The 16,434-nt window shown below is 43.6% G+C and overlaps 1 protein-coding gene across 1 annotated transcript in view; it reads right to left on the bottom strand.

The window, feature by feature from the left end:
- Positions 1–296: 296 nt before the first annotated feature.
- The window catches only part of phlpp1 (PH domain and leucine rich repeat protein phosphatase 1), a 54,888-nt gene continuing 38,750 nt past the window's right edge, over positions 297–16,434 (bottom strand). Inside the window, exons 5-17 of the mRNA XM_049598399.1 lie at positions 13,220–13,366; positions 11,744–11,971; positions 10,598–10,800; positions 9,949–10,009; positions 8,382–8,477; positions 7,608–7,763; positions 7,053–7,253; positions 4,582–4,744; positions 4,336–4,466; positions 4,093–4,206; positions 3,413–3,607; positions 3,067–3,295; positions 297–2,976 (exon numbers count right to left, since the gene is read on the bottom strand). Coding sequence (XP_049454356.1) covers positions 1,666–2,976; positions 3,067–3,295; positions 3,413–3,607; positions 4,093–4,206; positions 4,336–4,466; positions 4,582–4,744; positions 7,053–7,253; positions 7,608–7,763; positions 8,382–8,477; positions 9,949–10,009; positions 10,598–10,800; positions 11,744–11,971; positions 13,220–13,366 — 3,235 coding nt within the window. The 3' untranslated portion in view covers positions 297–1,665. The remainder of the gene's footprint in view (positions 2,977–3,066; positions 3,296–3,412; positions 3,608–4,092; positions 4,207–4,335; positions 4,467–4,581; positions 4,745–7,052; positions 7,254–7,607; positions 7,764–8,381; positions 8,478–9,948; positions 10,010–10,597; positions 10,801–11,743; positions 11,972–13,219; positions 13,367–16,434) is intronic.

Raw genomic sequence — 16,434 nt, 5'->3', positions numbered from 1 at the left:
CTTGGCAAAGATGAGGACATCAAATGTAGAAAGATTGAAAGCAGGGAATTCATTTATTATATATGCTGATAAATATTATTGATGTTTGTTTATTAACTGGCCCCTGGTCTTCTGTCATTTTGCAAAAGTGGCCCCTGAGCAAAGCAAGTCGAATATCCTTGGTGGAGAGCATACCATTATATGACACTGCCCCCTTCTGGTCATTTGGTGTAAAAACACTGGAATAAACTAAAATAATATTGTAAATACATTAAATGCATATTAATTATTAAAAACCAATCCAAGACAGCATGACATATATTCACAAATTTAAAATTTATTATACCAAAGACAGGAACATCTGTGTTGTCTCTTTTCCATGTGGATATATTTGTTTGTATTACTGAACTTGACACAGTCATGCCGGTGATAACAGTTACTGTAGGAGGGAGGTGGGACTAATATTACGTGTACGTGTCCATGTGTGTGTGTGTTTGTGTGTATGTATGTGCGTGCATGCAAGTGTGCATGCAAAGATCTGTCCATTAGTGTTCATTAGATACAGTGATGACTACAGAACATCACAATCAAACAAAGTGGAGCAAACCATGGCAACTTTGTGTAGTTATACTGCATGGAATGTTGGGGTTTCTGACCTGCCATTTCACATATACATTTGTATGTGTGAGTGTGTGTGTGAGTGTGTGTGTGTGGGGTTCTACGTTGGAAGATAAAGGGGGGGGAGGGGGGGGGGAAACACCTCCATAACAGCAAACTCTTGGTGAACCTCATGTCCTCCCCACCACCAAATGCTTCACCGACATACAGGTACGTAGTTCCTTTAAAAGCATCAGTATACAACATTTCTCTTATTTACAATCATTGGAAAAAAAAAAATCACCATTTCTCTCAGAGAAGATTAGTAAAAGTGACTGAGTCACCATAAAGAGTATGCAACTCCTAGGAGTTAGTATTTAAAATTTCTACAAAAAATTTCTATGCCATTTTACAGGCCAAGAGCCATGATTTACTGAAGAAATACAGTATTTTAAGTGCCCTATCTACAACAGTTAAGTGTGGTATTACTGGTGTACCATTCGACATAGCTCACTGATAATAAAAAGATTATGTGTCTCTGTTTTAAAAAGTTCTTTCAGCAACTTCACTGCGTTCACATTAAAAGATATGGTAAGTTCTTACAAAACAAACAAACAAACAAACCATGGAATTGTTATCCATATTAACAAGTGTTGTGGCGAGCTAATGCTATTGCAAAGAGACTAGTGTTGAATACATACTCGGCTGGTTGTCTAATGTAAAAACAACGTTCCACAGTCTGTGAGAAGGGCACGACCATGGACACCAGGAGCTGTGTCCACAGCCTATTCAAGAGGGTTGAGTATCATTAAAGGGCTCATTTGCTTGCTTGTTTCATGAGTTGCTTGGGTAAAAATGAGTGGATCACGGTACAGTGCATGGTTCTTCAATGACGAGGCTGTTTAGAGCAATGAAGGCCGTTTAGAAAAAGTATGATCCAACTTTTTCATGTGCATTTTACAGCCTCTTGAGGAAACTTGTTTGTGTCCGTGTACGGAGAATCAGACTGGTTAGGTCAGCGGTACAGTAGGCTTCTGTGCATGCTGCAGCTGGGAGGGAGATGAGGCTGTAGTCGGCGGTGTTGGTTGTTCAGAGAGGGGTGTCGTAGTAGTCTGTGGGCTGATCGGTCCCAGGCGGCTTCTGCTGTTTCTGCTGATGCTGCTTCATGATTTCCTTCACCTCCTCCTCCAGCTCAGGCGGGATGATGAACTGGTCATCTGGGTCAGGCTGGGCTGGAGCTGTGAAGTAACCCCCAGACTTTTTAGAGGGAGCGTCAGCAGCCACCTCAATAAGGTTGTGACTCTTTTCCTGGCGCGCCACTGACCCATTAACCCTCCTCTTGCCTGCCAACTTCCCTCCATCCCCGCCTCCTGCTCCGACTCCCTGCCACGACTCATCTCTATCCAGCCCGCTCTCCGCCTCACCGAGGCTCATGTCGACCCCTTCCTCCAAGGGCTCTGGGGTGCATGGCGGGGGAGGGGGTGGAGGAAGAGTCAGCAGGGTTCGCTCCTGGCTGGAGGATGAGGATAACGTTTGGGGTGAGGAGGAGGACTCTGCTTTGAGGCAGTGGACATCCGCCTCTACTTCTACACGGCTCCCGTTAGAGAAAACACCAGCGATGGGCTCCTCGTCCTCACTGTCCAACCCGTTGTCAGACAGGGCGCTGGAGAAGGTGGCACTAGACAGCTGCCTCTGGAAGGAGCCCGCTAAGCAGGCAGGATGGACGGCACAGCAGCTGCGGGCAGAAGGCAGCTCTGAACCTGGGAACAGATACTGGCAGGGCTGGGAGGTTGTGTGGGCCTGCTGGTGCTGTAGGGACAGCGGGTGGGCCTGGTGGTGCAGGTGGAGGTGTGGATGGTGAGGCTGCTCATGCAGCAGCACCAAGGAGCTCTGTGGAGGCTCATCAGATGAGGCTGTGGAGCCCACCTCGCTGCTCATCTCGCTGGTACTGATCTCACTGCTGATTTCACTGCAGGAGGAGGGCGGCACAGGGAGGGAGCCATCTGAGGGCCTCTCCTTGATGGCAGAGGACGATGGGGGATAGGGGCCCAAGCCGGGGCTAGGAGGTGGCTGTGGAGGCTCAGAACAGCAGCAGGAGCAGCAGTCTTCACTTACACTGAGCTGGACCACAACAGCACTGAGGCTGTCAGTGCAGCCGTAGCCTTGTGCCAGCGTGCACAACTTCTTAGCAGCGGCCAGGCCGTCAGGGACGTTTCGAACAGCCTCCACGGCTTCGATGGGAGACACAGCATCCCACAGACCCCGGCTACCCAGAATGAAGAACTCATCCTGGGGGGTTAGAGTGACAGTCTGAACGTAGGGACAAGGGATGACGGATGGATAGAGGAAGGAGTAGCCCATGATTCGTGTAGAATCGGTCACACCATTCACCTTGTTGTCCTATGGAGTAAAACATACACATCAATACTTTGTTTATGCAGTGCACATCTGAAATTACATTTACATTGAGATGCTTTCAAGGATCTCTACCTCAGTGATGATGGCCCTGTGCTGCCTGATTCTGCGGTATTCCTCCTCCAGCCCCACATTTTGGAGCAGTGACAGCGACAATGGCTTTCCGTCTCGGCACAGGATGGCCTGGCACTTGCCAACATTAGCTGCTGTGAGCGTGAAGCAGCCACCAGGGTCGGTGGGGTCATGGCGAATGTGACACAGAGCTGCCGAGCCACCCAGTTTCTGTCCTGCAGTTCCCAGTTTTCTATGGTGGCAAAGAAAGAGGCGACAGAGTGAAGATTTAAAATGTCTCATCTCAGTCTATTTATTGGGCAAGAGACAAAAAAAATAATTCAAACTAAAAATGCCTGTGGTCGCGTACCTTTGCATGACAAGGAAGGTGTTGGTCATGTAGTCCTCTTCGCTCTTGGTCTTGTGCAGTTCTTCCGCCAACACGTCATTCATCGTGCACTGCAACAAGTAGGGCACCTCCACATTCCTGTCGCCGTCAAACACGCCGTACAGAGCTTCACGACTCCCGCAGAAACTGTTTACTGAAAGAGCCGCAACACACAGCCTGAAAGGAAAACAAAAGAAGGCCATAACGTCATTGAGGCATGCGCTCAGTGAGGAAATAATGGCTGCTTCAAAACTCCCCTGTTCTCCACATATTGATTGCACTGCTCTGCTCACTAATAACCATGGAAACAATGCCTTCTGTGATTCATTTGACTGTTCAGCAGCGCCAGCGTCATCACAGCAGACGTGCCTGATGAACATCACTTATATAGAAATGTGGAAACAATATGTGCAATTGCTTGAATCTCTCTTGTTTTTCGCATGCACATTTAAAGTGTTGAATTGGCAGTTTAGCCTGAACAGAGATGTTTTGGCATGTGAGTATACATGATTCATATTTTCAATAAGCACTGCTTCAATATTTGCTTGGTTTGAGTCATCTAGCTTTAACAATGTGCATTCCCAAGAGGTTTGGATTAGTGATGCTTCACCGGACGACTGTGATGGTGCGTGTTTTTTCATCACCGACTGAATTGAACTCACTTGTTCTTGACGCCCGAGGCCTCCGTGTAACCATGACTCCACACAGCAGGCCCACCAGATGCCTCGTTCGATGAAAAGGTCGGAGGCGGATCGATACGAAAGCAGCGGATATTACTGAAAAACAACAAAACATGAAATAAATGACATTCACTCTAAAGATACACGAGCTACTGACTCTACTCTATTTGGAGGGGTTTCTATCAAGGAAGCTTTGATTAAATAAAAGTAAAAACAAGAACATACTTGAGCTGCTCGAGCGTCTTGTGGTCCAAGTTGAGACGAGGGTTTCCAGTCAGATCCAGCTCCTGTAGCTTGGGAGGCAGATTCTCAGGCAGCGTGATCTCACTCAGCTCATTACAGCTCAGATCCACACACTGTTGGAGAGGAAAGGATGTGAACACTCGCACACATACAGTAGTAGCTTCAGGGGCTCATACGCATACTGTACATTAGCATGCACAGAGATATTATGCATTACTACTGTCTTACTTTCATCTCCATCAGCTGCATGACCTCAGGGAAGACCTCGATGGCGTTGGAGTGGGCGATGAGCGTGTGCATTCGCCGGCAATTCATGATGGTGGTGGGCACAGTCTTCAGCATGTTTCCGCTCAGGTCCACCTCCTCCAGCTCCTCCAGCTTGGCCATTTTACTGAGGAAAAAGAGGAAGGTGTCGGGTGAGTGCAGTCTGCACAGTGATCATTTCAACAACACCATCTATGGTTCCAGCACCCCATGTGTGCAGATTTGCTGCCTAGTTCATTCTTTAACCCTCTGAACCCTGGAGCAACATCACTCTTCTTGTCCTGCTTCTGATACCTTTCGCGAGTATTTGAACCTATTAACCTTGAAGCCTCAGTGTGTAAAAATGGTGAGTAACAGTGCAGGGCTCGCTCGCTCACCCCTCCCGTCGGGTAAGTGATGGTGGCCTCTCAGGACAAAAAGCCTTGCGCAGACAGAGATGGCATCATCCACGAGTTTTTCAAGTTTTTCAGGAGTAGGCCTAGCTAGCGATGAGGTGAATATTTATTTAGGAATCTAAACCATGTTACGATATTGTAGCGACCCTGCAGTAAATGTTCTGTTATAATGTCAGTGTTCTGTGAGTTAATGGCATGTTTGGGATTGAATGAGTATAGGTAGGGGGGCGGGGTGCGAGTGTGACGGGGATGAGGGCTGTGTGAGTGCGCGTGCTGGTGTGCGTATGAGCGAGCTGGAGGAGAGAGCAGGAGTGCACAGTTGGAGTTACAGCTAAGTTCTTGTTTGTTGGTTGTTTTGGCGTAGTTACGGCCAACAGTAACCTGCACTGTTCAGTAATAAACGGTGGTTTGCCGAATAACTGCGTCATCCTACAATATCTTATAGCTTACCAGTGAGATATAGGTTATCTGTGAGATATAACGTTATGTTAGGAGTGTTTTGTCTCTAATTGTTTTGGTAACATGAGCAAAAATGCTAAAATAACACGTTTTATGTGATAGTCACGGCACAGTGCGGCAAATATAGGTTGGTACGATTATAATATATGTGTTTCCAGAGTGTTCTTCCACAGGAGTTCTTTCCACCTGGAATAAGCAACGCTGATATTCACACGCGTTTTGTCCCGTCCTCACATATGTGTACGCCCCGGTTTGATCTTCACCTTCTCTGTCTCCAGTGATGGCAAGTTCTAGGTAAACGCTAAAGGCGAAGCGCGTATATCCCTTTCAGCCACTGTATTCAAATATGGCGACGCAAGAGGGCAGCCTCCAGCAGACCGCGCCCTGCCTGTGTATATATAGAGAAATCATTCTAAGCCTATGAGAAAGCTTCCATTTGTATGTGAATTGCATTACACTTTAGTAAATATATATTTATGAAAGCAATAGTTGATATTTGCTAATAAACAACCACGTAAATTACACATTGTCACTTTGAGCAAATTGATACAATTTCTTTCAAAAACATGGGAAAAGGGCAGTGAGCAACTTGATATCAAATGTCCCAGAAATTGCAAGGGGGGAAAAAAAAAATCAGTCAATAATCAATACTTATAATAATTATTACTACATATTTAAAATTATGGTACATAATCATTAGACATTTTAAGCACTTTTTTGGGGCCATTTCCTTGTTTGTTTGTTTGTATTTAGCTTTCTAATTTTTTTTTTTTTACTAATTTCTTGCAGTTGTTTGGGGTCATTTCTTCTTTCCTTGCTCATTGCTGCCTTCCCATGTTTTGAAAGAAATCAAGCCAAATTAAAATTAAATTAAATCTTTTCCAGTTCTGGACTGTTAGATTTTATGTTAAATAAAATGCAGTTTTAGACTCTTAGAAATTGTGTTTAACATCTTTAACAACTATTTCAAAGCTGATTAATTACTCTATGTCTTTACTTTGGCCAATAAGTTAAAAAATACAAAATATAGAATATGTTAAAGGTCATTTAAAAACAATGTCACTACTAGATTTCAACTGTTTAGAATATCCCACTCAGGACAGATCTTAGTCATAGTTCTGTAAAACCAAATTTAAAGAAAAATGTTTTGTTTTTTTTTAGATCACATCCCTGGTCATATTGTGCACCTATTTAACAATATATGTCAATAGAAATACAAAATAATCAATGTCTTTGTATTCTTATATCTGAATCCAATCATGTTTTCTTCCTGTAAAAGAAAATGCAACATGCTTAAACCAATAACATCATGACACCCATCCATCAATCAATCTGCAACTTTTAGCCAGAGAGCTAATGTTTAGTTAGCTAGCAAGCAACAGCATGCTACATTGGTGTGTCTTTCCAAAATACCGTTGCTAAGGGCCCTCTGGCTAGAATTTATTTACTGTAAGGAAAGTGTAATCTGTGACAGTGTGTAATGAGCAGATGAATCAATGATGAAAATGACTTAGTTCCAGCCCTAAGAGGTGAGTTAAGTAGAGAGAGGAATGAGTGACAGTGTAAATGTAGGTCCTTTACCTGGCTGGGAAGGTCTGGAGATGGTTGTAAGCCATGTGCAGAACACGTAGGTGAGCATGGCCCGTCAGCAGGGGCACACACTTGTCTGTCAGGCGATTATTGGTCAGGTAGAGTTCCTGCAGGATGCTGTGGCTCTCCTCTGATAGGCTGGATGGCGGCAGGTGCTCCAGCTTATTGGCTGACGCGTTCACACACCGTAAGCTGAAAGTAAAAATGAAAGTTCTGACTAAGTTTTGTGCTTCTTCACACAAGGACATGAGACACAGCAAAGAGTCACTTTAATTACAGTCTTCTAACATGGACATCTACTTCCATGACCCCACCACCCTCATTAAAATCTTCCCATCTCCTATCCTTGTCCTGGCTGGTTGTTTTTCATTTGGCCATCATCCTTGACCTTGGATATCCTGTCCTCGATTAAAATCCCATTCATAATTTCTGTCCTTCATCTTCATATGTCTGCATCCCCCCTCCCTGCGCTTAATCTTCTCGTAAGATGTCGAGTTCATTATCCGATAAGAAAACAAATCACTTTGGGCTGATGATTAATGCTACCTGTCAGATTTGAGGAACAGGTTGCAGGGCAGCTCCACTAGTTGATTGTGCTGTATGTCCAAAACCTCCAGCAGAGGGCGCTCCACCCTTTCAGGCAGCTTCTGCAACTGGTTATGTCCTGCACTCAGCTTCCTCAGACTGTTGCTGCATAACAACCTGCGGCATGAGGAAGATACAGATGGTTGGGTCAGTATGAGAACACTATGCATAAACATAGAGAAACTATAGTGGTGTACAGACAGTGTAGATAGATAGATAGATAGATAGATAGATAGATAGATAGCCTTGTGTACAAGTGGACTCTAACTGAAGTAGGCTGGATCAGTCATGGAAATGAGGATAGTGCAGGGGGAGGATGGAAGCGAGGATGAGGATGTGAAAACAGAAAATAGCAGCGCCTCTAGTGGAGCCTGCAGCTGAAATACATCATCCTGACACTTATTGGGTAAAAAATAAATCTGTAGACAATGAGGGGACCAGAGGAAGAGACAGAGAGAAAAAATGAAAAGAGAGAAGCGGAGGCAGAGAGGCTGACACGAGCCGACGCGAGACAGAGAGGAGAGGAGGAAGTGAGGTGCATCTGACCTTCTAAAGGGCTATATAAAGCGAAAGAGAATGGACGGCGGCTGCGGAGGTTACAGGCTATCTGTGTGATTTATGAGGCTCTACGGGGGGATAGATGACTGGCCGGCAAAAGGGCAAGGGAGAATAATGCAGCACTGTACTCCATTTACAGGCTAACAGACGCATTTGCTGAGGGAGAGAGAGACTCACCGCGCCGGGAGCTCAGTGATGAGGTTGTGGCTCATGTCCAGAACTTCCAGTTTCTTTGCTTCACACAGCCAGTCTGGCAGGGACTCCATATGGTTCCTACAGGAGGACAGGGGATGATGATGATGATGATGAAGATAAATTACCTGCAGTTTGTTAAGCGATATACCTAACGTGGAATATAATGTACAAGTTGCTGCTTGTGTTGAATTCAGTCCTAACAGAGCTGCTCACTTCAGCTCTAGTTCTAGATTCACTTCATCACATAACTTGATTTCCAGCGATGTTATGTGTCAGACAAATAAAAACATTTTTCCACAAAGTAGTGTACAGCTGCAACAACTAATCGATTAGTTGTGGACTATTAAATCAATCTCCAACCCATTTCGTAATCAATTTATCAGTTTGACTAATTTTTTAAGTAGAAAAAAGTAAAAATTCTCTGATTCCAGCTGCTTAAATAAGAATAGTTCACACTTTACTTGAAGGTATCTACATAAGAGTGACATGACACGGTCATAAACCTGTCATGAACATTATGTACATGTCATAAACGTTTATGACTGCTGTCATTAAGTGTCATTCAGTTTTTGTAATGACAAGTTGACATTGTTTGGGTTGTCTTGATTATGACAACTTGACATTAATCAAAGTGACATTACCAGAAGATGTCTTTGTCATGACAAGTTGACATTAAATTTGTTTTGGATGTCCCTATAATGACAACTTGACATTAACCAGGATGACATTACCAGAAGATGTCTTTGTCACGACAACTTCACATTAACAAGAAATGCACCTCTTTTTGTGTTTATGACAAGTTGACATAATGATTATTATTGTTATGACAAAGACATCTTCTGGTAATGTCATCCTGGTTAATGTCAAGTTGTCATAATCAAGACAACCCAAACAATGTCAACTTGTCATTACCAAAACCGAATGACACTTAATGACAGCAGTCATAAATATTTATGACATATACATAATATTTATGACAAGCTCATGACAGTGTCATGTCATAGTTATGACAGTGTCATGTCGATACCTTCAAGTAAACTGTTACCTAAGAATATCTTGTGGTTTCTTTACTTCTCTGTAGCAGTAAACTGAATATCTTTGGGTTGATGACAAAACAAGACACTTGTGACCGTCACTCAGACCAAAAATAATCTACAGATTAATCGACAATAAAAATGATTCTTAGTTGCAGCTCTAAAGTAAAGTACTCTTCCTGTGATGTTTTTACTGACCACAAGGACGCTAAATACAGCAGCCGATCTTTCACTTAACAATCAAAGGTCATTTAAAGGGTCAAGGCTGACACAGTTAAAGAGTGACAGCTTTCTAACATCAACGTTTCACCACACTTTAAAAAGATCAGTTCATGCAGTTACATCTTAAAAGCTAATTTCCTCACTTACATAAACAGTTAGTGCCGTTAGTGTTAGTCCTCTATGTTTGCAGGGCAGAGCGGATTTACTGTAAATGAGCTGCGATTCTAAAATACCTCTCTAATTAAAGCTGCTTTTGTTTGTTTGTTTGTGTGCACTTGTGGGATTGTTCTCACCTCGAGATGTCCATGTAAGTTAGATTGGACGGCACAGGACTGACATCCAGTTGTCGCAGCTCTGTAGGGAGAAATCCAAACACATTAACCTACAGCAAGGACAGACGCGGTCTATTACAAAAGCAGGTAGATGGAAAATGGAGGGAGGGTGTGTGTGTGTGTTGGGGGGTTGGGGGGGGGGTGACGGAGAGAGACAATGAGACTGCAGCACTGATGATAAAAATGAATGCATGTAGGGAGAGGAGCGCAGGGTGAAATAACGTTAGATGGAAGGAGAACGGGGTGACATCTGTGAGGTGAGATACGTTATTCTGATTTCAATTTAGAGGTGGTGGTGTGCAGGGTTGAAAGATGGACTCAGATCTTTTGCTCAAGTGAAGATGGCAATACTACAATGTAGATATTATTCGGACGATATTTTTGGGCTTTCAAACAAATGTAGTGAAGTAAAAAGTACAATATTTGCCTCTGAGATGTAGTGGAGTAGACGTATAAAGTAGCAGGAAGTGGAAGTAAATCAAAATTATACTTAAGTACAGTACTTAAGGTAATGTATTTTCCACCACTGGTTATGTGAGAAGGGCTCTGTCTTCTCTAAAAAACACCATTGACCTCACAGAGAACAGAAAATCCTGCGTGCCAAACCCACCGTTGTTGGAGGCGTAGATGCCTTTGAGTAAGCAGCCCTTGGCCTTGAGACTGCCGATGCGGTTCCTCTCGCAATGAAGCACCTCCAGCCTGGGGAAGACCGAGGCGTCCAGGTCGGTCAGCCTGTTATCCCTCACGTCCAGCTGGGTGACATGCCTCAGTAGGTCAGGCTCATCTGGCACCATGCTGGAGATGTTATTCAACCTGGCAGAGGGGGCAGGGGAGAGACAAAGGTTCAGCTCCCATTGGCTCAGGTTGAACTGCACAGGCTGTGGCCTTTCTTACCAGGCAGGGAACATGCCTCGGGTAATGCCTGATATATTGTACTTGAGTTTTGTTCAGTGTTCGGTTGCTCGGTTACAATGTTTAAGCTTTAAGTTATTAGAAAGCATCTACGGCAAAAAACAATCTATCCCATAAAAAACACCAGAATTTGATTTACTATTTTCAGGCTAAAGCAACAGCCAACCACATAATTTCCCAATTTGTCTTGATTGACTTTGTGATGAAAGAATTGTGAAGCAAACCTGTAAACATTTTATGATAAAAACTACTGGAATGAAATAAAAGTTTTGCCGTAAACTGTTCAATTGAAGTAACATTTCATAACACTGAGCTGAGCTTTTAAAATTCATCTGATAATTTCACGGTTCTGTGTTTTGTTTGTATTTTTAATTGACTAATCGTTTCAGCTTGACTGGACACATTTTCTGGATACAAATCAACAGAAACAAACAGCTGCTGCTACTCATCTTCCTCATCAGAGATACAAAGTGATCTTTGCCCAAACAGGAATGCTGGAAAATGTATTGACTGACCTCGTTTGAGCAAAGAAAGAAGGGGTGAAGTATTAACTGGAAAATAGTGCAAGTCACTCCAGCTCTGTGCTTTTGCAAACAATGGGAAGACACCTGACGGAGCCACTACAGGCAAATGATTTCCTGATTCCGTGCTGTCTGGAGTTCTGCTTGTGTTTTGGCTTCCTCTTGGTGTTTTTGTTTCTATCATTAGTGGCATAACACGTGTCATTGAGTACATTGCTTTGGACAAGCTTGACTGAGGACAAAGTTGTCAGAGTTAATTAAATAATCTCCAAATCATCATTTCTGTTTAAAAAAAAAGCAATCATCTTCCTAAGCTGCTATACCTCAGATCGATGTGTTTGACACGGAGCAGTCGGAAATTCTGCAGGGTGAGTATTTCCAGGTTGTTTCCAGCCATGCACAGCTTCTCCATGGAGGTTAACTGCTCCAGCACCTGTGGCACGTGGCTGAACTGGTTGAAAGAAAGGCCCAAGTAACTTAGCCTCTGGAGGGAACCCAGCTCGTTGGGAAGCTCATCGAGACTGTTGCCGTCCAATAGGAATGTCTGCAAACTGAGAGGGGAACACATGATTAGCCGACTGTCCTCCTTAATGAAAGAAATAATAGGCAGGATGACAAATTAACAACGAACTTTCTTTACTTGCTCTGATAGAGCAGCTCAGGATCATTGATGTGCCGACTACAACTACAAGAATTTCAGCTTCATAATCAGTACACGTGACGTCCAGCAGATGGCAGTAGCAGCATAAGTGCCCTACTGGCCACTTCAGGAATTTGCAGGCATACCAGATCATTCCTGCAGATTAACTTCTCATCTACCCATGGCTCAACCGCATACCTGTATGTTAAGTCTCAGATGAGGTTTGAGTTTAAAGCTCATGTACTGCCCATGAGTTAGGATTGACTCAGCTACTAAATGACTCCATTAATCCATGCACTCCCCTCTGTCACAGCGGGGGGAGATTGGACCGAATAATTCATGACTGATCAAGTTTAAGACCTGTTGTTTAATGCATTTTAAATATTTTTTACATATTTGCTGACACTCCCTTAAAGAGTGGGTGAAATGTTTTTTTTCCACAGGCAGGGAGGGGGGATACTGGAGCTCGACCAAAATTTCAAATGTCCTGAGCATTCCCATGAGAAAACAAACTGGTTTTCAGCCAGCAAAATCTGATTTGTTCCATCCTCTTGAAAACGTTGGCTGAGAAATAAAATAACCTGTGAAGCTTTAGAGGGACAGAGTAACAAATAAACCTAATACAGGAGTCCTCAGCCGAAATGCGAAACAATAAAAACAAAGTAAAGCTTTGCACCAACATGCAAAACTGGATTCTCTACAATAGATTGCCTCAACAACCACTGACTTGCATATGCCAACAATTAAGGCAAAATGTCACGGGCGAGCACCACAGATGAGCTGTGCAAGTTGTTGTGCTGTTTGCTCACATGTCGAAACTAGCAAAGCACACCACGATGGTTATTATACCATGTACTTGTTGCTAGGTAACTTCCACATTTGGCTATGTGGTTTGTTTGTGGAAAGGTTCATTGGTTTCCCACCCAGCCCTGAGATGGCATCAACGCAAGCAAGCACTGGCCCCAATTCAGCAGCAAAGGGCCGCTAAGTGAAAGAGTGAGATCAGATTATCCAACAAAGGAAGAACAACTTTAGATTATGGGCATATTCAGCTTCTGAGTTTAGCAAAGGTTTCAGTCTTGTAACAAATACTATTGGTTTGTTCTCATCATGGTTAACAACAGGTGTGCAGCCTCAGTAGCTTCTTGCTGTTACTTACTTGGTCATGGCTCCCACAGAGCTGGGGACACTGGCCAAGTAATTACAGCTGAGGTTGACCTCCGTCAGCGTGGGGATGTCACAGATGGCTGGGGGGAACTGACCGAGGTGATTGTTGGACAGGTTGAGGCTCCGCAGACGAGAAAATCTGGAAATAGAGGATCCGAGTATTAGCAACAAATAAGGAGAAGAGAAGAGAAGAGAAGAGAAGAGAAGAGAAGAGACGAGAAGAGAAGGGTATGAGCGAGTGATTGGGGATGTAGTATCTTGTCAACATAAATATTGCAAGAGAGTGGAAGATATTCATAAATATATTAACAGATATATTCATGGGCAATGTAGCAAAGTATAGCTTACGCAGAATTTGTTTAAGTGAAAAACACAGTTAGATTCAAGCCATCCTAAACCTTCGTGTCTGATTGTTGAGAAAACAAGCGCAGCATTGACGTCTGTGTTATTCATTCAAACACCAGTGACCAGTGGCATTTGGCGTGGTGTCCTATGGCAGAGCGGTGACCTTCAGAGGGGTAAGCCCCTCGGGGGGGAGGGAGCCGAGGGAACAAGGGGGAAGCAGGGGACGTGACTCTCTCTGTCTTTATTTATCCATCTACACACATTCAGACGCACACATGGGACGCGTTATCACCTATCATGTGCACGGCAACAGCAGCAAGCCGGAGATGGGCAGTGCGCCATATTAGCACTGCGGGCTGGAGCAGCTGTTGAAACTGGCACTACTTGATTTTTTTTCTCCCTTTGTACACACACAGGTTACACACACACACATGCACACACTATACATCATGGTGATGGAGGAAAAAGGCAACCGAGACGTCAGGGCTATTGATTAAGTTGGCCGAGTAATTCCAGCTGAGGGTGACTCCTGCAGGGGAGTGGGCGGGGGGTGTGTGTGGGAAAATGTCATTCCACCATTAAATCAACCCCTGCAATGTGCTGAGTAATGCTCATACTGTCTCCTCAGACTCTCGACTTGTCTGTGTCATGCTCTGTCATTCTGTCCTTTCATGCTATTCTCTTTCCGCCTTACTCTTTTCCTGGTGTGTTTAAAGCTGCGCTTATTATTTTTTATACAGTCAATTGATTAAGTAACGATGAGGTTTGCTCGTAGTCAGAGAATTATCCCACAAATATGCAAGTTCCCCTCAGCTCTGTGAGGCCTTTTAGCTGATTGTTTTGGTTTTTCACCCCGTAAATTCCACTTTTATTAACTAAACTTCAGATGCGTTTTTTTCTGTCAGCACCTACCTAGCACCAAAATGGCCGAAAGACAAAGTAAGCAACTAGCTGAACATAATAGAGCTTCTAGCAAGCTCAAGACACAGATATTTTTTGTTGAAGTTGGTGGAGACCAAAGCAGAGCAACAAATAAAGGCTAATGCCACTCGGTGTAATTTAGCAAGTGTTCTGCTGATCACTATAACAGCTTTATAACGAGATAATATGTCAAAACATCAGTCAATGCAGGTTAAAAACTGCACCGAACAATATTTCTGTGAAAATATCATCCAAATCAGTTCCCCTCAGGTCTGCAGAGCCTTTCAGCCTCTTTTAGCTAGTTGACCGAACCTGAGCCGCGCCCCTCTCTTCGTTACTGTTGCTAAGTCGGACCAGCTTGACAAAAAGAAGTTTTTATTTGGGAGTTCCTGGGCATCAGACTATATAGTTTCAAGAAGCTAACAGCAAGGGCTACAGTCTGCAATGGAAGGATATATTCATGATGTTATCTTTTAATAAGAAGGTGGTTTCAGCGAAAAGGAAAAAGTAGAGACAAAGGATGACAAGACTATGAGTCAACATTGCTCCAAGACGGTTGGGTATGTGTCCCCTTTTCCCTTTCTGGAGATCAGTAAAGTACTCTATGTATTTACTACCGAACACAGGCCATGGTGCTGACCTAACGTAAGCCTATCCTTACTAAAGAGAGTTACGTAAGTTACTTTGGGGCGGCACAAAGCTTTACAGAGATAATGCAAACAAAGGAGCGTTAACCTTGATCTTAGATCATGTCATCTTAAAAATATGTCAGCAACTAAGCTATCTGTCCTTTTACAAATCTATCTTAACCTTACCACAGAAGTAAGGAGGTAGCACGGTGCTGCAGTGGTTAGCATTGTCACCTCACAGCAAGAGAGATTCTGGTTCACTCTCACTGCATTGGAGCTCCTCTGTGTGGAGTTTGCATGTTTTCCCCATGTCAGCGGGGGTTTTCTCTGGGTACTCCGGCTTCCTCCCACAGTCCAAAGACATGCAGGTTAACTGGTGACTCTAAATTGGCCGTAAGTGTGAGCGTGAATGGTTGTCGCCTCTCAACCAATGTCAGCTGGGATAGACTCCAGCACCCCCAGTACACCCAATCGAATAAGCAGTTATGGAAAATGAATGGAGGAAGCTTGCTGACATTGGTGACCTGACATTAAGATTACTGCTCTTGATGTAGCTGTACGTCAGCTGGGCATTTAGCTAACTAAGATGTGACTTTATATAATGAAATGTGACCTTGAAGATTGTGACGGACTCCTGGCCACATCTTTAAACACCTTCAAATCTTGGTTTTCTTTGCAATATAGATGAGATTAGCACATAGCATAATGGTAACTAACATAACAGGAAGGGGGAAAGTTGACCGAGGTTCTGCCGTGTCCCAAGCTTGATTAATTGCTACTGGAGCACCGATCGAAAAGGGCAGGGATTAAGACAGGCTACAACTCATCACCCCTCATTTCTCAGGAGTTGGTGAAAAGCTAACAAGGGGTAAAGGGAGAGTGGATATTGGACATAGATTCATTAGGCGAGCAGAAACACACTCTAAATGAATCCTAATGTTGCTCTCTGTCAGCTGAATGTAAATAAGCTTGCGAACATTCTCACCGTATCAACTTTATTGGGTTAAAATATGTCAATATTGTGCTCTTATCTTATTCTGCTGCCCCCAGCTGGCCAAAAAAAATCAATGAATGCAACTTTAATAACTTCACTTGGCCTTAAATACCATGATTCATTTTGAATTTTGTCTTTCTGCCACTGGTCTGTCCTCCTTTCCTCCCTCTCCCTTTCATTCTCTCTGCATTTGCGTGACTCTTATGTCCTTCATAACTTGCCAAACTGTCATACATATGTAAATAAACAGGCCAAAGGTTCAATCATATGCATGGAACTTCACATATTTCCCCTCGGTGAGTGGTGACCTCTGTCTCA

The sequence above is a fragment of the Epinephelus fuscoguttatus genome, linkage group LG15, assembly GCF_011397635.1.
Source record: "Epinephelus fuscoguttatus linkage group LG15, E.fuscoguttatus.final_Chr_v1".
Classification (NCBI taxonomy): domain Eukaryota; kingdom Metazoa; phylum Chordata; class Actinopteri; order Perciformes; family Serranidae; genus Epinephelus; species Epinephelus fuscoguttatus.
The sequence above is the reverse complement of the archived record's forward strand: the minus strand, read 5'-3'. Positions and strand labels throughout refer to the sequence as shown.